Here is a 22,597-nt window from a genome sequence, read left to right on the forward strand (position 1 = left end):
TGGAAAAACATCACAACGTTCCAAAGTATTGTTTAAAGTGATTGTCACCACCATTGGAACCAGCTGCATCACACTTTCAGCAGTCTCCTCAAACCTACGGAGCCACAATGAATACGTGGAAGTTTTATTAAAGTTGGTAAATTACCATCCTTGAGGCTTTAGATTTCCTACAGATGATAAATTCAACTTTCCACGCGGTAGTATCCATGGATTTGTTACCAAGTTTTTACAGTTGTTACAGCTTTGAGGTGGCTGTAGCCCAGGAGGTAGAGCAGGTTATCTACAAATAGGAAGGTTGGTAGTTCAATCCCTGAGTGTTCCCTTTCTGCGTGGGATACTAACCCTTATGCAACCATCTGACTGTGAATGTCTGCAAATGATGGATAGAAGATCTGCAGATATCTTAAGCCAAAGTTTCTGCGTCTCAGGTGGAAAGTGTTGGATCAGTGAATCCTGCTGCAGACCTCATTGCTTGAGTCTTTGGCCTTAATGTTAGCATGCATCACTGTAACAGTGCATGCAGCATGTAGAGTATGTGACAGAGAATAAGGAACCACAATCGTCACCTTTATTTACTGAATCGACTGGTTTGTGTGCTGAATCTAGCCCGATCGTGTTGCACAGCGGTTTGTGTGGACCTGTGCTTCTTAGCTGTGTTTGACTAAAACAGCGTTTTGGGGGGTTTTTTTTCGTCCACCCCCCGAGTTGAGTTTGAATTTCTCAAACACAACACAGATTTGGTAGTCATGAGCTCCACACGAGTGCATCAGTGCACAATCACACACAGACCACACAGTAGCGTCAGTAGTCCGTTTTGACGGCTGTGTTGGCTTCTTGATTCAGACGCGCGTCCAAATCTGAAATACTGTTCTGATTTGGAAATGACTGCTGAACAAAAACCTCAGTATGGATACTTGTTGTTTCACGTTAACACATGCATAGCTGGTCGGTGAAGAAAGCGCCTGAGTCGTCCCTCGAAGTTGTTTTGTTTTGCCTATGGTAGCAACTGGGTTTACTCAGGTGTTCACAGGGAACAGACTGTAAATCACACAGCAGCCTTTCACAGTCATACCCTACGGTTGTAACCACTTTGCTTCCTACCTTCGCCACATTGTATCTTTTTTTTTTTTTTACATTTCTTTTTGTTCAGTCACGATGTTGACACAGAGCGTGACAAATGATAAACTGATCTGGGGGTTTGCCAGGACCCTTTGTGTTAGTCAGGAAGCACAGAGGAGCAGCGACGGCTAATGTGATGAAATTATTATTTGTGTGTGTTATGCTCTTGTAACTATGCATCAAGTCAGAAAAATAATGTAAAAAATGAGAAACAAAAAACCCCTCTCTGTTATGATAATTGCACACTCGGGACACACGCGCTCAGGAATGTACATACGTACTGACATTCCACACGAAGGCCTTCCAATACGTGACCGGCGTGGAGCGAGATTTGGCTGTAGTGCTGCTGATGGCCGTGGATGTCGCACTTTATTATAGAGTATGATGAAGTCCACAGTCTTGCTTATGCTCATCAGCTCTTTACCTGTTGCCTCCTGGTTGATATCGGTGGAATATTTCAGTCAATGATCAGATGTTTGTTGTTTCTGGATTAATTTTGATGCCATCATTTTGTCTCGTGTTGCGATGCTGAACAGAGGCACTGTGGGAGAATTCATTGAAATACTCATCTGCAATAATTTTGCAGGAAAGCACCTATAAATTATTACTGCTTTTGCATTAAGCATTGCCCGTGCCTTTCAGTCACACAACGTGAATGGATCAGTCGCTGTTATGTAGTTGACTGCAAATGAACACACATGGCCGCCAAAAATACTGGCTTTGTTTTGTCTTTACATGTCTGCAGTGGAGGCACGCGTGTGGAGCTGATGTCGCTGAGCACTGCCTCTTTCACATCCACATGTCACATAAAAAGAGGAAAGCATTGTGTGGAGCCGAAACAATTCAGTGGCTTAACACGTCAAGACAATAGAGAGACTCCCTGTGAGTTGCGTTACTCGTTTCCAGTCCTACCAAGCGTGTTTACACCAGCATCCGTCAACAACCTGTGGCGTCCATGGATATCGCAAAGACACAACAGTCCAACTTTGCTCTTTACCGCGTGGGGCCATGCACTCCAGCAAACCCCACCCCCTGCACACGTTAATGACTGCTGAGGCCCCAGTGGGCTGCAGACATACAACAAAATGACGTGTGGGGAGATGGAAAGCACCCAGCCGGGCTCTGACAGTTTACAAAAAAGGGGCGATTAAAGTGTCGGAAAAGGCCGGCTAGTGGTGATAAGTTAGGTGGTGTGCGATCAGCTTCAGGATTAGCAAAGCCACTTTTAATAGCGTGCACATAGACACTTGGAGGTGTCTTGGTTGCACCTTCTGCTGTTAAATGATAATTGCACTTACTTGGCTTTCCCTAAACGGCTAGTTTTACTATGTGAGCCATGTTTGTAGTTCTCATCTCAGTCTCAACATCTTCATTCATTCTCTACTGCAGCATATTATAACTAGTGTGAGTCCAGATTACAGATATACTCTGTTAGCAGAAAATCCTGCTCCTTAAGCCGTTAAGAGCGACGGCCGGAGCTGAGCAAGAACATTTTTCTATTGTCGCTGTTAATTTAAATGTTACAAGAAGCAGAGCTTTAGTTTGGTGAGAGAAGAATCTGAAAATATTTTACCTTGTGAGTTTGTTACCTCATTCTTTTCCTCCTGTGGGTTAAAACAACAATAATAGTTTTATTACAAAGACCAAAATATTTTAGTCCAAGAAAATCAGACGAGGCCTCTGTTGCTCTGAACTGTGTTAAACTCCAACACTGGGCAAAGGCCAGAGTTTGAATCTGGCCCTGCAACAGTGTTTGAAAGCAGGGTGTGGAATATGACTGGACTGTTTAACGACAAGTACAATTTGACCTTTTCAGGGATCGCTGTCCTCTGGGTCAGAGATGTTCTCAAAAATTGTTGGACTTTTAACATGTTGCACCCACATTTGGACTCGTGTTGAGCACAGTTCCAGAGTTGCTGATTGCGAGGGGGAGAAGGAGGGAGATGTGATCCAGATGTCCCGCATTTGATTGAGACCAGAGCCTGGCCATTAAAAAAACACGAACTGAGTCATATAGTTGTTCAACCAAAGCACTGGAGCGCATCAGCTTTTTTCTTTTAAACTATCGCTGGTTAGAGAAAAGTCGATGTAAGTGGGATTTACGCATCGCTGCTCGCTTCAAATTTAAAAGACAGAGCTGCTGCCAGGGAAGGGATACCAGCTGAAGACGAGAGGAACCTGCGAACACCAAGAAAAGCGGTCATTGTTCCAGGCCTCCAGCGGTTTCATGCCTCTTAACATGGACTATGTGAAGAGGAGAAGAGTGGGAATAACCCCCCCGCTGCTCTGCCTGCCTGAAGCTGCACAGCAGTGACAAGACAAAGCAGTGTGAGGCTAAACACCCGGTTTACAGGGTGACCTACGTTACTGGGAAGCATGCACGCCCACGAGAGGAGAGTAACTTTTTATTGTTCCATTTAAGTTGTTTCAGGATCAGTAAATAAGTTAAAAGAGCAGTTCACCCAAACGATTTAATAAAAAGGAAAACAGTATGCACCCCTGGTGGCTATTTTGCAAATGGATTGGTTTCATTTTCTCCTGCACTTAAGCTCATTCAGTGCAGATGAAGAGAATGACAGTTAGTCCTCCTCTAGATTCTCACTACAGTTTAAATGTGTTGGAGATTTCGTGCATTTTAAATTGCTTGTGTTGTTTTCCAGGATGAAACGAGTGTCCTGTCCAGTATAAAACGACACTGGGCTCCACAGTGACAGAAACAAGTAAACACATTCTCTTGGTATTATAGAATAAATGTTGTGGTTTCGCTGGTGTGATACGCACATGTTCTGTAGTGGTTCGGTTGCATAGTTGCTGTGTTCTTCATACGAGAGATGAATGAGGCGATCAACTGGGAAGCCATGAGGGCTTAAATCAAATTTGAGAATGGCTCATTATTTAGGTACGTACGTCAACTACAAAGGCACCCGAGGACTGGACAGAGTGTTTACTTGTCTTCTGAGGTTTTCTGTCATATCGCTCAAGGCCAAAGGCAGGATTGGTATGTTTTTAATGGCTCTGAAGAAGTCAGTGAGGCTCCTCTAGGTTGACAGCTGAGTTGCGTAAGCAGCCCTTCATCTTGGTGTCCTGCTGCTGTGAAGCCTATACAAGCACTTTTTATCCATTCTTCATTAAAAAGTTAATAAAAAGCATCTGTGCTGCATGTGTGATAGTTTTTTGTTTTTGCCACACAAACAGCACGTCTGCAGAGATGCTCGTCTGTCTGATGGAGCTGCCACAGTGCTGGGAAGTTCGATAAAGTGCAAGTGGTGTTCATCGTCATACACGATATAACATTTTGGACTGGTGCGATGGTCAGCTCCCCTTGAGAAAACAAGGGAGCTGAAGAAGACAGAAGGAAACGGGGAAAGAGGAGTGTGTGGGGGTTGGGTGCCGGGGTCAGCAGACCCCTGGATATTCTTAAGAGCCGTGATGAAAACCCAGTGTGACAGAGCAAGCAGCCACCACATCACTCAGGAGACGCCTTAACGGCGTTGACCAAGATGGTGAAATGGTTATGCCGGGGTCTTAAGTGCAGCAGTAGTCATTAAAATAGCATTCAGTGACAGATGCTCAGTGTAATCATTTCTCAGATATTGGAAATTACAGCTCCCGGTGATTTATAGAGTAACCGCTGCCATCAGATCTTTAACAGTTGCAAGGCAGGTGTAGGTTGTTTTTCTTTTTTTTCTTTTTAAAGCAAGTCCAAATGATTTATGGTCCCCTGGCATTTGAAATTGCACATTAAAGACATTGTGAAACTTACAAGCAGCCCACACCACCATTTAAATACCGGCCAAGCCTCGGCTCCGGCATGTGAGCCAGATCTGTTGTTTTGCACATTTGGAGTATTAATTAGAATGTCTAAACAGGCAAGCCAACACATGTGGACACTTCAGCCAGTGTATACATTTCAGCAGGTCAGTCAGTCAGTCACTAGGAGCCTTCCCACCATATTCTCATGAACCGCGCTAAAGCTACGCTCGACCACCCACCTGCATAGCTGTGTCTTCCTTATGTTCCTCCGTTTCATCCAGTGGACTCGGAAGGGGAGTGAGAGCAGTCGTGTACCAGAAAATGCTTAAATATACAGATTTTGTAGGTTTGCCCTGTGACCTTGTGGCCCCAGTTCTCTAATTGGCTGCTTTTAATGCTTTTAACAAGGTGTCTATAGAGACATTGCAATTTTGACAGAAAGAAAACAGAGCTCAGATGGACTCGGTGCCCTCTATTTTAGCTTTGTTATTGTTGTAAAATCTCCAGAAGTCAATGGTTGTTTTAAACAGGCTTGTACATCTTTGTGCTGCAGGAACATTTCCTCACTGCGCAAATCGCCCACAAATGTGGTCGTTTAACTATAAAAAACGTCATGTGCTGCTGACACCTGCTAGCAGGCCCCAGAGTACAGTACAGGCAGACGGTGCGGAGACACTGGTCGTGCATCAACCACAGATGAAAGCATTATAAGTCAGCCTGCTATTAAAAGATCCCTGAACAGAAATAAAAGGGAGGACAAGGAGTGAGTTTAAAAAGAAATGGACAGGAAGAGAGAGAGCAGCGAGCCTTCCTTTGCTTCATCCCATCGTTGTAACTACGTGTTTATTGGTTGTTTCCTTCATTTAACAAGAGTCCCAGCTTTATATTTGAAGGCTGTCTGTGGATAAAGGCTGTCTAGACCCTGCAGTTAAAACGCTGGCAGGCTGGGGGCATTCATATAAAACCCGGGGACTTTCCTGTAAGATACTGCTTTTGTCTTTTTACAATGTCGTGGCTCCACACTTATTAATTACATATTTTCAGGTCTACACCCAGAGCCAGCACTTGCACATTAACTATGCTGTGGTTGGGATGCTCTTTAGATGAGAAGGAAAGAGAAGTGCATTTTATTTTTTTTATGACAGATTTACGTCTACCCTCAAATCACTGTTATTCTTTGTCATCTTTTTTTTTTTTTTTTGTCTGTCCGGTGCATCCAGAGTTGAATATTAGCTAAATGAAAGCAGATTTCATGTTTCAGTAATCAGTCTTTTGAATGCACCCTTAAGTGAGTGGGCGTGTTGATTACGGCGCCTGTCGTTTTCAGTTTGCTGTGTTAGTATCATAGACGTGACCCTTCAGCGGCGCTGCCGCCGAGGGGAGCGGGAGAGGGATGTGCTGACGGAAGAAACTGCCTGATCAAGGAAAGTGAAGAAATGTGCGGAGGCCTTCTGGGAAAGAGATGATTTGATTTGATTTACATGTAAAACACAATTAAACAAAAGAACCACGTACATTGTGCACGAGAGGCAAAAAAAGGCCTGAGCTAACTTGAGATAAAATGAGAACAAATTGTTTGGGAATTCAGCGAGTAACCGGTGCCGCACACAGGTCATCTCTGGGCCTGTTTGTGTGTCTTGATGGACAGACGGGGCACCGATTTGGCCCGGGTAGGCCTTTAGGACTGTAATTTATTTCATCCTGTTTAGTGCAGAGGACTGTTTCAGTTTATGTTGCCGGCTGAGTGATTAAAAACGGCGTCCGGCCTCCTCATACTCGTATGTCTCTCGCAGACACGTCATTTAGATTTTTCCTGCTGTAGCAGAGATAATGGCAATGGCAGTCTGTTCTCAAGGGCTGTTATTTCATACAGCGATTTCCTTTTTACTCTGGAACGAAACACAGCAAATAAGAACAAACCATTGAACGCTGGTGTTTCTGTTTGATTTCTCAAGTCATCCACACTTAACGGGTTCTTCGTTTGCCCGACCACTCCACCGGCTTTTATTAAACTGTGCTCGCCGCTCTTTGTGTACTCTCGCTGACGGACAAACAAACGGCATTAATTAAAAGTGCTCTCTAGCTGAAGTTCTCCTTCAGCGCCTCCTCCCCTCGACTCGATCCTCCCCGCCGCTGCGGTGTAATAATATATTTGGCGTTACGGGACGTCCCCGTGAGGAATTCCTGGTGTTTGGTGAACCAGAGTCTCTCTGCAGTGTGATTTCAGACACAGCGGACAGCAGTCATTAATCACCGCACTGTACAGGAGTGTACGTGGTGCGTTTGTGTGTGTTGAAGGTAGCTTTGTTTCCCTTTCAGTCATGCTCATCAGCAAACAAATCCTATCTGTTTTTGGGGAAGTGATGTTGGCTCTGCCAGCAGTGCACAGGGAATGCCTGTTGTGCTGTTCTTCCTCTCCCTGTTAGTTATTTCCGAATGCTGAGATATGACCTCTGGCGTGTCGCCTTCTCCGCGGGGCCTTGGCTGCATGTCGGCGATACGGAGGTCTAACGAGCGACGGGCTGTGTGGCCCTCGGGCTACACCGGCACTTTTCTTTTGCAGCAACATCCTGTTAAATTTCATTTTCGGGGCTGCAAAGATCTCCATGTGTTCGAGGTTTACTTCTCAACCTTCCCGGATCTGCAGTGCGATGCGTGAGTGAGGAGGTGTTTACAGTGAACCCTGCAGTCAGAATGTTGTCTGACATGTCCAGACAGCCGCAGATATGATGTAAAGCAAACTTTCAGGATGTGGATAAAAGCCAAATAAAAGAGAGAGAGCTGTTAAAAATCCCTTAGTTCTGTATGTTCTTCTTATCGAGAGGAAATGCTAAAACACAAATGTCATACAGTGAAATCTGGACGTGTAATATCCTATAAGCTGCAGAGTTTCTGCTGTATTTTTCTACTTTATTCCTGCACAGGATTAAGATCACCTCTGACCTCCCTGTGGCACACACACGGGAATACTATCCAATAGATGAGAAGCAATTAGTCACAGTGAGTGTGTATTGTAGGTTTTTTAATTCTTTTACTTTTCCACCTTATTCTTTTAGTAAAGAAAAACATTTACACCTCAAGTGAAATTTCTAAAGCACAAGCTTTATTCATTTTTATCTTTACAACCTTGTTTATATTTGACTTGGCCTCTTATCAGCTCAACATGTAACATCTCAACTCTGCTGATGAATGTCATGAGCCAGAAAACGCTAAAACTCCAAAGTTCACTCATATTTCCTCCCACGTTGCTTCAGCGTTTGGGTGAGAGGTTAAGAGCAGACTTGGGGTTAGGTTCCTCCAAAGGTAAAGGTGAAGAATTTTGAAGGGCTCTTCAGATAAAGCTCTGATATGAATGTAGTCCCTGAAAGTATTCACAGGTTTGAGTATGTGTGTGTTTGCTCAGAGTAAATCCCTGCTTATTCTGTGGAGCTCGTTTCTCATCATGCTGAAGCCTCCTCAGTGGGAGATCAGGAGGCATAAGCACTTAATGACTGAAAGGGATGAGTCCGGCCTTAACATCCCCAACCGTATCTCTCTGCATGTCAGCGTATTCACCTCACTACCCCACGCCAGCACCCAAGGGCATCTCCCGGATCTCCTTCATGAGCATTCCCTGCATGTCCTACCTAAGACATGCGACTGGCGCCGATGGGACTTTCCCACCATGCTGAAAAGAAAATTTGTTCCTGTTCAGGGGCGGATAAACACGTTGTTTGGACGCCTCTGCTGTTTGATATTTCAGTTTAGCGCCGTACGGAGGTGGCATCTGTGGGAAGGGATCATAGACTCAGACTTCGATTCCTGAGCAATCTGCAAGTATCACCCAATGTAAACACTGCCGGCTACATTATCGGACACTTTCAACAATGCGAGTCAAATCGTTCCTGTGGCGAAGCCAGAGAGAACGAGGTAGATGGAAGTGTAGTATATTTTGATGTGTAATATGGATATAATGTAGCCGGCTTGCAGACGTTCTCTGACTGGATCACAAACAGTAAAATCCTCTTTAAGTGTTTCTTTTTCTTCTGCATTTCACAGATTCCCTTTGTACCCCAGAGGAGAGCGGTTTCATTTTGAATATGGCGTCTACTTACTCAACAAGAACATCGCCCAGGTAATCCATTGCATGCACACGCGCTAAACATGTTTGACGACATTTTAGACTTGAAAACTTATTTAAAAATCATACTAATTTGTAACTGTAAGTTGTCCTGCAGTTTCTAAAAGTTGCTAGTACCGAGTGCAGCGTCTCGTCCATTAACCTCCTAAGACCCGAACTCTTCCACGGCAGCAATTTTAATTTCTCTTTGATATTTCGGCACATTGGGGCCCGATGAATGTAAAAACAAAGAATTACCAGATTTTTTTTTTTTTTTTTTTACCTTATTTTTGTTTTTAAGAAAAATAAGAGCGACATATGAGGATATTCGTTTAAAATTGTGATAGAACAGTAGCAGGATAATGTCCTCGTAAGTGGATATCAGGCCCTTGTAGAGCAAAATTGAGTATTTTGGTCTAAATAAGCCAAAATGTGATGTCCACATATGTGGACGCAGGTCCTAGGAGGTTAAGTTTCACAATACGGCGTTCAGTGTGTCGAGACCTGCTGTTGACATACAGGTGTTAATACATTTACACTCTGCCATCACTATAAAGGATGATGATATTATATCGGTCTCATGTCGTCAAATTGTCTCATGAAAACAACAAAACCATTGTGTATTAATCCATTGCAACACCTGCAGACTTCCCCAGTCTGTGTGTTGCTCCAGGAACATCTGGTTGGTCATTAAAAAGCTTGATTGTTATTAATGGAGGTGTTAGTCATAAAGAAATTCCTGAAACAGCTGTAAAAGCCTTTTAGTCAGGCTTAATTTAAATATTAGTAAGTGCTGAATTATTGCAATCTATGTGGACTAATGTGGAATGAAGTTTTTACGCCCTTGATGTAAAAGTAATGAATGATGCTGTTAGTCAGTTGAAGAGACAGTATATTAGTATTTAGTATTTATTTATTTATTGTCATTGTCAAGAACAATGAAATTGCGTTTGGGGCTTCCATACAACCCAAAAAAAAGAAGAAAATAATAAATACCCCTTAAAACCCAAGTGTACATATTTAACCCAGTGTGACTCCAATGCAATAAGACATGCAAAGCTCACAACACTCATCGACTCATTAACACTTTTAAATTAGCGCCAATTTACAAGTGTTAATCTGTGATCGTTACCTCTGCCAAGGAAGTTATGTAATGGATTCAGTTTGTGTTTGTTAGCAGGGTTACTCAAAGTTATGGATGATTTGCATGGAAATTTTACCAGATGTGCAATTTTGGAATCGAGCTGCGTGTAGATCCAGGAATAATTTATAATTCCAGGATAGGATGAAACTGGTTTTTGATGTCATATCTCACATGTCAAATTGGACGTTGTGTAAAAGTAAAAACAGAATGAGATGAGTTGCTAATCTCATAAACCCATATTTGATTACCAGTCGAACATGGAAAACATTTCAGATGTTTTTAACTATTAGCTCATTTTAAATTTAGTGGCAGGGCTGTTCGATATAACCATATATATCGGATGACGATATAAAAACGTCTACCGTTTCATTTTACGCTATCGTTTGTTTCGTGGTGTCGCAAAATAAACTGTTTACAGCAATATTTTTTCATTATTTTGATGGTCACTGTAGTGGGTATATTCATTTATTAAAGTTCTCTCTTTCTCTTATATTTAATAGAACCTGTTTGTATGCGTTGTCGTTAGCAACAGCGACGGTAAAACCTTCGCGTGTCCGCTTGTTTATGTTCCACATAAACCTTTCACAATAAAGCTCAAGATCCTGTTGAGACTTTTCAAAATAAACTGAATCACGTGAAAGAGCAGATTATTTACGGATGAGAAGTAAAAAAGAGCCGCCAGGTGCTAAAAAATAAAGCTTAGACTCAAACGTTAGAACAGGCTTCTCCCCGCAGCACGCCGTGTAATAAATACAAAGAAAACGGCGCCGTTACAACTTATGTCTAAAAATGTATCGTTTCATGCATCGGTTACAACACTCGACTCCAGCTACACGACACCCAGCTGGAAACACTTCAAGTCGAGCTGCCCGAGATTCACAGAATTTACAGAAAATATTAAATTTGTGATTTATATTGTTATCGGACGATAGCTGTTTTATATCGGGATATGAGATTCTGGTCGTATCGCACAGCCCTAGCAGCAGGTCTCAAATTTGGGATGGAAAATAAGAGCCACTGAAAACAAACAGCTGAAAGAACATTTTGCAACGAATTGGTTGAATTTGCAGCAGCTCAGTAACAAGATTTGCTATAAAGAGCATCTTACAGAGGCGGTTTTTCAATAATCAGAGGTTCATTATTTTGCAGTACAAAGTAATATTTTGAGGACTTTGAATATCATCATCTATTTTTGTTTGATGATCTGAAACATGCAAGTGTGGAAAAAACAGCTTAAATCTTTATATGTGACTGTATATACTTAATAGCAGGAACAATTTATTTTTGGATTTGGTCTTTTCATGTGATCTGTTGAACTCTTGACCCGTCTCGGTTTATTGAAGTACGTTTAATGTGTTGACCTTAGTTACGCCCTCCAGTTATCCTCGAGTCATTTGGCACCGACTTTTAACAGTTTGCGTTCCACTCCCTGTTTTCCTCCTCGTTCGGCCGAGGATGACGGAGCTCTCCACCTCTTAACTGGGCCACTCGCTCTAACAGGTGGCTCACTTCAGAACGCGGCGCACTGGGAGGTTTCAGTGTTAATGCTACACCACGAGCTTCTAGCCAGCAATAAAATCTGCCATCTTTCCAACAGCATCCAAGAATAAGAAAATAAGTGAGATAAGAAAACATTTTAGACGGCAAAAGAAAATAAGTGCTGTCTAAAACCACTAAATGGAATTCACTGGTTTTACCGTGTCATGTAGCTAAATGATGATTTGTGTCTCATGATTTCAGAAGGGAAGCTATTATTCACGTTAATAGCAGAATGCACATTGTTAGGTCAGTGTTCTTTGTTGATTAATGCCAAACTAATCCAGCACTCATTCCATCACTGCTTGTCAGTCTAAGCGATATCTTGTCAAAGGTGAAATATTTGCTGGGCTGAGGTCTGTATTTTTCTCTGGATTTTACTGTTTTGTAATAACTGTCAGGGCTAAACACACATGCACATGTTCGAGCACTCACATATGTGCACAGTCATGCATTCACACTCGCAAAGCCTTGGAAAAGTTTGCAGTAAAGCTCAGATGAACATATACAAGTATGCAAGTTTATGTGCAGGATGTCTTATGTTCTGGTGTTGTATCGTAGGTGGATTCAAATTGACTGGAAGATCATTTGGTGTGCAATCATCTCAGTTTAGTTTTTTTTATCAGAGCCACACATCAGCTTTGTTTCACCAGGCTCAACCACATAGTGACATCAGATGCAGCACAGCATGCTCTCTCCTGCTGAAAGTTTAATTTGCCCACTGATTGAAGGCACATGCAAGGATGGCTTGGCTGCAGGAGAAATATTCCTAATCGAAATCAGCTTATCCGTAATGCAGATATTGTCAAGTAATATTGTTGAATTTGTCGGTTCAAAATGTGGCAGTGATTCATAGAGAGGTCTTTTTGGGATTTCAAGAGTAAAGCGTATTCTTTAGACACATTCCTTTTGTAATGATGAAACTGGCCTTATATATGGTGCTTCAAAGGAATCTGGTCCACTGCAGAGGAACAATGAGTTCCAGACAGCTGGACGTCCTCACCAGTGTCCATGAAACCAATGCAGAAAGATTCAAATTAAAGGTTTGAATCCAGATGGAAGCCTTCAGCTACAGCACAGGTGGGTACATGTGCAGAGTGCACGATAACTTTGTAAAAAGAATCTGTGGAATGACGAATTAATAAAAAGGCGGCACGCCTGCTATTTGCCGATATGCAATGCTCGCAAAGCCTCATCTGTGCAGTAACAGAATTCGCTACACAATAAGTGTAAGCCTTGCATGTAGATTCCCAAGTTCTCTTTGCTGCTGTGGCCTCTTGTTTAGGAGAGATCCAAACACTTTGTCTTTGCTTTGTTGACCTTGAGAAATGTGCCTCTAGCAGCTCAGAGGAGCGTTACTATTTTTACAGGATAAAATTTCAGCTTTCGTTCAAAGCACTTCCTTATACATTCCATGTGTGCGTCTCCACATTATGGATGAGTTATCAGCTTGACTCCAGAGCAGTATGGTTGTGCCACATGAGTAGTCCAGCTCGATGCTGCGATTGTTTAAAACCTGAAAAAACTGAAGAAGTGGTAAACATGTCACAGTCAATAAAATGCAACGCTCCACAAACGGAGCTTCTTCCTCCCAGTTTGGCTGATTTCTGAACTCCACATTAAGCTGTTCACTTCTCTGAATGTAAGCTATCAGTTTTGTGGTCTCGCATCACAAAATTTCAGGGTTTAGGACTTAATCCCGGGAAATGCAGGCTTAACTCGTATGTAATGTCTCCTTTAAATCTAATTAGAAGTCATTAACTGTGATTGTCAAGCACTCTATCAGCTGGCTGACTTTGACTTTTTACTTTTACTGCTCTATGTTTCCTGTCGAGGTTCTTATTGGGGCTTTTACTGGGAAATAGCTCATTTATTGACCCTACACTTTAAGCTGTGGTTTTCTCTGGCTAATATTATTTTCAAACAGACGGCTTTTCTAGTTGCAGCAGAGAGTCATTATTGAGATTGCGGTTTTTAAATTTTTCTTTGTGTCTTTGGAGGCCTCCTTGTTTTGAATCAGCCACGTTAAGCAGTCATGCACAGCTTGTCCAAAGTCTGGCTTTGCAGACAAGCAGAGGTCTGGTTTCACAGCAGGCCCGACTGAAGGTCTGATTGGCTGCTTTGGTGGTGACTGGACGCTGGGTGGGATACATTAGCTGTCCGTCTACTATTAAATTGCCTTGTGCGGCCGTGTTTGAAAGTGATACCGTCGAAGCTGGCCAAGGATCTGTGCCGTAGCGGGGCGACCCTTCTTTGATGTGGCAGAGGGGAACGTTTGCTCCTATTGGGATGGAGAAGATGCACTGAGCATCCTGGACGTCAGCTGATAACAGGCTCCTGTGCTGCTCGTTCAGCTTAATTTGTTTGAGGATAAGAAGTTTAAAAACAAAAGGCTTTGAGGAATGTTCGGGCTAAAGTCCAGCTATTCTCCCCAATTCCCTCTTTTATTTCTTGTGTAATCAGAAAATATTGCAAAATTTGCAACGCTTGAGTGAGTCACAAATGTTTGTTTGGAAACTTTGCCTTTTTTGTTAACATGTATGTTTTCTTTTATTCCAAACTGAGCCGATCCCCAAACCTCAGCGTTTGGAGAGGATGTGAGAAGAGTTTTTCTCTCTTTGCTTGGCTGTTACATGAATGAATTACATGAGTTTTTTTAATAGTATGTAAGTGGGCCTGATGTATCCATCTACAGGGAGGCATAAGTGTTAAAGTCTGCCTCTCATCTATACACAGAAAAACCCACCGAGTTAGGGTGGCTGAGTGGAGCGGCTTATTGTCATGTGCTGCGTTTCCAGATTGCCAGCTTTATCCACCATGCTCTGTTTTTGGGAAACAGGCATGTGGGGCTTATTAGATGACAACTGATGCTACACGAAGGAGCCATGCTTTCAACAGGAAGAGGTCAACACAACAGCTAGTTCTCAGACTCAGTGCTTGGTATATCATATTTTGTGGGCCTCAGGCACAGGAAACCAAGTATTGGGATTTAAAACACTTTAAATCTGTTGCAGCCCAAGCAGGTCACCCCGGGGTTCACCTTTATTTCTGTCTACAGGAGAAAGTCGCTTGTATTCTTCCACCTGCCAAGTCTCTGGGCAATTTCACACCATGGTCTAAAGGCAGAGTGCCATAGCGGTGGTCTGGGGCATACGTCAGAGCGCCTGCTGTCATTAAGAGCGGCAACTGTGGCTCCATAAAACACAGCTATGACTCATGGGGGAGCCTACTGCATTTAGTGGTTAGTGGAGGTGGCAGCAAGCGCAACACGAGCTGGTTGGCTGGAGGTATTCTTGGTGCAGCTCCTTTGGAAAGGTTGTTTAAAATTACAGCAGTATACAAGAGTTGGTGTTTACAGTTGGATGATGGGAACGAGGCTCACAGGAAGCTGATTCTGCTTCATTCATATATGCTGTCACCTAGTGTGAGTTCCTTAACTTTGGATAAATAGTGAAATGGGAGATTTAATACTAAATATATTCTAAAAACATGTCAAACTAATTTTCAAAGTTAAGGATTATGAACATAAATCAGAGCATACAGTGTTGCGGTTGTGTTGTATGGTCACTCAGCCCCTAATAGTGAAATTTATATTTTGCTTATCTCAACCATCCACAGCGAGCGTGTTTGGATAAAATACAACAGGGGAAATTGTCCTTTTTCCCCTCACAGACGCCGCTGAAACCAAAGTTAGTCAGAAGTCTGACAGATTTGTAAATAAAATGTGAGCTGGCAGGAAACTGGTCTCGTTTTGCCATCCTAAAAAAGAACATGGAAACGTTACTGTGTCTCTTCAGCTTATGGTGAGGTGTGCGCAGGGAAACCCTTTGACCTGATCGGCTCTTTTGTTCATTGTTGCTCTTCTCTCATTCATCTCTGTTCAGTTCCCATGCTCCAGTCCAAGCTTTAGACCCTCCATCTCTTTGCCTCTGTGACAGAGTTTTTGACCCCAAGTCACAAGAGATGGGACAAAATCTTGGCATAGCCCTCTGCTGCCATTAGCTCATGTGATTGCGCTTCGATAAAAACCATATGACCCACTCAAAGACACGCAGAAAGTGAGCATTGCACAGCTCCCTTCCACCTCATAACTCCCCTCCACCTCAGACTGAGTTGTCACGATGGTTAAAATTCTCCATGGGAAACTATCTCCAGCTATTACCTTATTTTCTTTAGTATTGCACATGTTGGAGATGGTACAGGTCGATGGCTGACCGGGTTTTCCCTTTAAAGAAACAATGGGTGGACCGTATTTGCTCACGAACTCAGTTTTTCCATAGTTGACATTCCTCCGAACAGTTTTGTGTTTACTCCGTCTGCCAGAGGTATTCAGAGGTGGTGGTATACAATGACTGATTGTTTAGTAGTCACATGTAAATGATCAAAATGTGTGTTCTTGCTGCCCACTTTTATGTTTGTGTGTATGTATAGTGTAAATGCAGGGATTCTAATTTCAGTTTTTTGCCACATCTTGCAACATCTCCTCATTCTTAAACAAACTGAATAAAGTAGCAGTGGAACCCAGATCCCGAGCTTACTTTGAGGCTTTCACGTTTATAAAGAAAAACAAAGAAAAACAGACAACGTTTGGCAGCGATTTATCTTTCAGTTTCCGAGGCACTGCTTACACAAGAAAAGTCCTCCTGTATCCGGCCTTATCTGCAGTATTTATCCTTTTTTTTTCGCCTCTGCACAGCTCAGATTCCCTTGAATGAGAGCAGAAACTGGATCTTCAGCCTGTTTCTCCAAAGGCTCTTTCTGAGAATTTGGAAGCGTTTTAGACGAAACTATTCTGTTTCCCTCAGAAATCCGTTGGTGTTTCTCTCCTCATCCAGCTATGACTTTGCGGTTTATGACTCACTTTTTGGTGCGTACCAGAGAACATTCCCAAAAGCAAAAAGAAATCTAGGAAGAGAAACGGCCGATTACATCTGCACTGTCGCCCCCTCCACCCAAAACAACAGCGATCATTCTCCGGTCCGGCTGCCTCAGTGCAGACCTCATCTCAACAAAAAGAGCCCTCGATGTTCAGCAATTGTAACGCAGCCCACTGTATGCTGTTTGTTTACCTGAACCCTGGACCGCGGCTCTCCAGGCTCTGCCACCATTTTTACTCTGGAACAGACGGAGCCTGGAAGTAATCAGACCATTTCAACTGCCGGCTGCCACTCATTGTCTTCATCATTCCATAACAGCCACATCCGCTTTCTATTTCAAAGGCATTAATATGATACAACAGATAATGGGCAGGACAGGCACCGGAGTACACAGCTCTAAATCAATCGCGTATCCGTCACTTTCACCTTAACAGGAAAGAAGAAATGAGGTACTAGGTGACGTTCTGTTTTAGGCCATAAACGTGCCTGTTCTCCTCCAGGCTGGTGAGCAAGAGCTTGAAACGCTAAGCTTTGAGCATCATCTCCCACGTGGCCACATGCTATACAAATGTTGGATAATCATCCGCTCGTATCTAATAGAGGAGAAGTTATTGAGCCAAAGTTTAACAATGTGTTATGCATTTAAAGGCCATTAAGGTGCCACTTTTAACAACATGTCTTTACTTCACTTCATTATTCTACTTTGTTTATCACATTTCAAGTGAGAAATTCTTGCTGGCAGCTTATAAGCAGGTTCAGTTGAGAGCTGCATAGATTGTATAATGAAATTGCCGACAGGCCGAGCTGAAGCGAAAAGGTCGAGTCTGTAGCCTGCACTGCTCCGTGATCTCATTTGGATTGTGCTTTGTATGTGTTGGACAGATAATATATGAATTATAACAAGAACAGGGTGTTTGCAATTTTGTGTGAAACAATGCAGATTGTAGTTAAATTGTTGCGCTTTCATGTTGTGTCAGACAGAAACAACTTTGGATTATTGGAGCGACTGCCTGTGTTGGGTTTTATTTTTATTTTTTGGGCACATTTAATTTGTATTATGATAAAAAATCATTACTCACCCTCCTAGTTGAATGACTCGGATTACTTAGAAAACATTTGATTAGCATTAATCCATCAAGGTAATCGATATATTGATCGAACACTCGTAGGAGTAAGGTGTAACACATCGTCTGAATGTTTCACCTTCTGAATTGAAAGCATTTGAATAAAATGAAGTTAATGATGTGGGAAGAGTCCAAAGGTCACATGAAAGGTTTCTAACCAAACTTTAACTTTTTGTCTGTTACATTTATGTGTGCGTGTTCCTGCATGTCTGTAAAAAGGAAGCAGCTATATTCACGGCTGCCGTCTTGGACCAAACTGAACGGATGTTTTGCCGCATGAATTGGGAGCTGCTAGCGGTCTATCTGCAGGAGATGTGAAACTTGATCATCTCACTGCTACAGAACCGGAAGAACAGCTACTGAGAAATTACACCAGTTCTTCTGATGTTTGGAGTAGAGGCTGTGGGGGAAGCTCCTTTGTGGATTAGTTGTTCTGCGTTTCTCTGGAAAGCCATATTCAAGCTATCCATTAACCAACGCCAGACTTTAATGTACACCCCTCTTTGCCCTTGGGTTTTCGTAGCCTTACTGTGTGGTCCCTATTTTCCATCACAAACTTTTGTTGTTAGCTACAGCTTGCATCCACTGCCACTTATTGGCCAGAGAGAGTTGTTGGCGGGACCCTTTTTACAACCCAAAAGTGGGAGCACCCGTTTCTATAAACAGATATTTACCATATCCTGCTGTGCCACGGAGATTGCGATAGTTTGGCTGTGGCGTTTGACGTTCTGCTCTCAGATACCGTTTCTGGGAATTGATAGATGCTCCAGAGCTGACCAGGACAATGAAGAAAGCCACCTTTGTAGTCTGTCAGCTCTAACTTGCCTCGAGATTTACAAGCAGGTCTCAGACCACATTTCTAAGTGTATGTCACTGTTCTGCGGTTTCCACTTATGGGCGTGTGTACGTAGCGAGGCTGTCACTGCACAGCGATTATGCCTGAGCTCTGAGCTTTTATGAGAATTCCTCTGGACAGCCACCTATGACTTTATGAAACACTTAAATTCGTCTAATTGAATTTCCACATTTCGTGGTTGGTAGTTCTAGGTTTGTCCTTCGCCGCAAAGAGGTACCACAGGAGCTAGTTCCACTACAGAGAAGAGTAAAAGTAAATGTTAATCCTGTCTGTGTATAAGGGAAAGTCAGTGATTGGAAAGAATTCCATATGAGGAGCAGTACTGAGATTGTTTTTAAGCCCCAGCCAGTGTGTCGTGTCTCTAGTTAGTGAAAGCCACACAGTTTTGCTACGTGCAAAAGCTGATGGTGTGTAGGTTCACTCGTTGGGCGGAGGGGGACCTACATGTCGTCGAGTAATCTGCATAAAGAATTTAAAATAATAGGTTGAGATCCACGGATGATAAGCAGCGATCTTGTGCCATGTTTCATTTGCTTTTGTGTATCATCCTTTATAATCAATCGGTGCAGTCGTGTTATGGTTATCTTCAAATGTATTTTTCCCACAGGTCAGGCTGTGGATTTTTTGGCACGGCGGTCTAAAAAACGAGGGCTTTGCTGAGATTCTGGGTGTTTAGAGAGTGTTGGCTGCTCTGCTCCATCATTTACTTAATAGTGTGTCTGCAGTTTCCAGCTGGTTGGAATTTGTAGCCGAGGCCTGTGTGTTTGGAGCTCGCCTCGTTTCACTAGCACTCTGTTAGAGCGTCGAAGCCTCTCTCCTCTTTTGTCTAAAAATGCTGACTTAGGTTAGAATTAAACAAACTTCTCAACAGATTAATGGAATGGGAGGAAGCCGGGGGTTTGACTGGAGGTTTTATCACTTCCTTTGATCGTGGTTATTTGATGGTGTGTTACAGTATCTGTAGTGTTTGGATCCATTCTGTTTCCCTCTTGAAAAGCAGACCAAAGCACACAAACCAAAGGATTTTCTCTGCTTTTGGAGGCCAAGCTTAGCACCAGAGGTCCCTGTTAACTCGTCGTAAGAGAAGACGGGGCAGAGAACGAGTGTATTTTATATCAGCAAGTTTAGAACAATTTGTTTTCCTTTTTAATTCATCAAGCCTCTTGTGTGCTCTCATATGGGCTTATGTGAGTAGAGGTATTTGTTCTTGAGTGCTGGCCTCATTACAGCTCAGTGATATTAAACAGCTCTGAGAATAAAACAATGCTGGCCCCAGGTGGTCAGTATTTGAAAAAATATCAGCCATTCCAGCTCTGCGTTCGTGCCTCTAGCCGGTGCTTTTCCTGCCTCCATGTGGATTTCATTACAGCCCTTTGACTCTGGCCAGTCGGCAGCCTTTGATCTGAATTAGCACCGCGGCTGTGGTCCACAAAGTCTGTACGTTGGGCGCTTATCATCGCAAAATCGCTGCCTCTATCACTAATTTAGGTTTGTCAAGTGAATCTCAGAATTAGTCTCTTTCTTGAAATGCCACTCTCTCCAACACTCCCGTCTGCCATGTACAGTCTCACCTCATTAGGGCAGTGTCTCTCCATCAGCCCCTGGTGTCAGCTTCAATTAGCTGGCAAAGGTGAGAGGATGTGGGTGGAGTGTCCTTACTGTCATGTCATCATCCCTGCCATCCAGCCATAGCTAAGCTTTTTTTATTTTGTTTTTTTAATTAATGAAGCGTCTATGATGCGCCCAAGCCTGCTGCCCCAGAGGTCACGTAACCATTTTACAGTTGTTGAAGAAAAGAGGCTAAGTGGCTCATGAAAGAGCTGTTAAATAAACACCAGCTCACGTAAAAAAAAACCAAAAAACTGAGGGAGTTCTGTCTTTGAAAATAATTCGTCTAAGCTGTTTTCTGTAAATCTAAATAACGTATTTTCTTTCACCGTGGTCTTGAGACAAGACTTTCCCAGCACTTGCAGACACCTACAGCTTTAGTTCATGATGCAAACATATGCACGATCAGATATATAGTGCAAGAAGCAGCTGCACACTGATGAGCTGAAACATACATACTCACCGTGGAAGCTCAGGACTTATGTAAAGATTTTATCTGTTCTGACAAGGGTGAAATTGTTATAGCCAGAACACCTCGGCTCATGGGCTGCTCTCAACCAGCAGTGTTGAGTAATTACAGACAGTGGTCCAATTCAGCATCATGTTGGGGGATGTGCTGAACCACGTCTGATCTGCAGTGGGTCCAGCTCAAAACTTGTGGGATATAAAGGATCCGCTGCTCTGATCCTGTTGCCAGATACCACAGGGCACCTTCTAAGCAGTGGGATGAAGCCACGCAAAGGACCAATAGCCTATTAGGCAAATTCAGTTTGAACATTCTGAGCTGTCGGTGTAGATTTAACCGTAATATTTACTTATGCATGTTCAGCTGTTAGTAATGATCACTGTTAGAGGAAGTCCCCTTCTTTAACTTCCTTCTAGAGGAAAGGCTTTCCATTTAACAGCCATCCTGATAATGGCAACACACTTATTTAGAGGAAGGAAAACTGCATCTATAGAATAATTAGTCAAATTTCTTAATACCCACCCCACCAATTGCCAAGAAAAACTATAAGTACACTTAATTAGTCGTTGCACTGTGTAATTTTTCTTTAGATTTCTGCTGAGGAGTCTTTGAGTTCTACATTTCTCTCTTATAATGTCCCTCTTTCTACTTCTACATAAGCTATATTACATATATATATTCAGCTTTACTTTACTGCATATCAACTGTTGTGTTTGTTTTGGTGCTTCAGGTTTTTACTCACCCGTTATGACGCCAAGCAGACATCTCTAAAATTTTAGTGGACAAATTACTACCAGTGCCATGGAAACACCCACCAACCTTTTTTTGAATGCTAAAACATGTCTCAGCCAAGTTGTTGGCTCGTGCTTTTCAGAGCAGTTCGGTTGCGTCCTGCCTCAGTATCCAACTATAAATATAAACACAAATACACATGGTGTAATCCTGCGTCAGCGCACATGTTTTTATGTCTTTGGAGCCTCAGCCTTACAACTGTTACAGCAGTCAGAGTGAAGCAGGTTAGTGTTTCTTGAGAGCTGGAGGGTATCTCTCTTTACCACTGCTGGGAGAGCTGAACGACCAGAGAAGTTCACCTGTCAGGACTAGCGCTGGGCCATATCATACCGTTCACAGTAATACCGGTATAATGTTGGGCAACGATAAGAAAATGAAATATGGCGATAGAATATGGGTAAAACACGCAGGCGCACTGCCTTTGTTTTCATACGCACATGGCGGAAAAAGCATGCCGGCGACGGAGAAAGAGGAGGGCGAAAGCGGACCGTTGAATGAAACTGATGAACCAGAACTGGTTTGTAAAAAATGCTGCAGCTTCAGTGGTGGAACTGGTTTGGCTTTCGTCCGTCAGATACACAACAAAGCACTATTTTTGGTAGCGCATGCTAGCGGGCCGTCGTTATTACCGTGTTGTTTGGAAAATACAGCACACTTAAAATCAATCCTTTGATTTTTCTGAAAGTCGACAGAGCCCCTTATAATCCCGTGTGCCTTATGTATGAACTCTGGTTGTGTTTACTGACCTCGAAACGATTTTATGTGCACGGCGCTCGAAAATCTGTCAAATGTTTCAGTACGACTTTGCTAAGCTACGAAGCCGCACCGCTCGATGGATTGTCGGAGCATTACGGCTGTCGTAGGCGGAGCCTCGCGGAGTGATATGTACTGTGCTTCAACATAATGTTACCGTATTGTGTGTGTATAACCTCTTTTTAAGTTTTGTGGATGTTATACATGGTTATGCTGAGGATATGTCGGCCAGTTTCCACTGGAAATGCCTTTTGGTTAAACTGTCAGTGAGGAGTTTGCATTTGCACTGTTACATTTTTCTATAACTTTAATGCAGATAAAAAACAGCTGCTTGTTTAAGTGAAAATGCATTGCTGTGTCTGCTTGGCTGTCTCCACTTGATGGCCTCATCTATTGGCACTTTTTAGAGTTGTGATCAGCTGGAGCAGCTCCAATGAGATGTGCTGTGTGAACAGCTATTTGGATTACCT

At 42.9% G+C, this 22,597-nt stretch overlaps 1 protein-coding gene across 1 annotated transcript in view; it reads left to right on the plus strand.

Annotated features, from left to right (window-relative positions):
• uvrag (UV radiation resistance associated gene) overlaps window positions 1–22,597 on the plus strand; it is a 92,112-nt gene that overhangs the window by 39,655 nt on the left and 29,860 nt on the right. Inside the window, exon 13 of the mRNA XM_026183038.2 lies at window positions 8,911–8,986. Coding sequence (XP_026038823.1) covers window positions 8,911–8,986 — 76 coding nt within the window. The remainder of the gene's footprint in view (window positions 1–8,910; window positions 8,987–22,597) is intronic.

This window comes from Astatotilapia calliptera, chromosome 10 (assembly GCF_964374335.1).
Source record: "Astatotilapia calliptera chromosome 10, fAstCal68.1, whole genome shotgun sequence".
In the NCBI taxonomy this organism is placed as follows: domain Eukaryota; kingdom Metazoa; phylum Chordata; class Actinopteri; order Cichliformes; family Cichlidae; genus Astatotilapia; species Astatotilapia calliptera.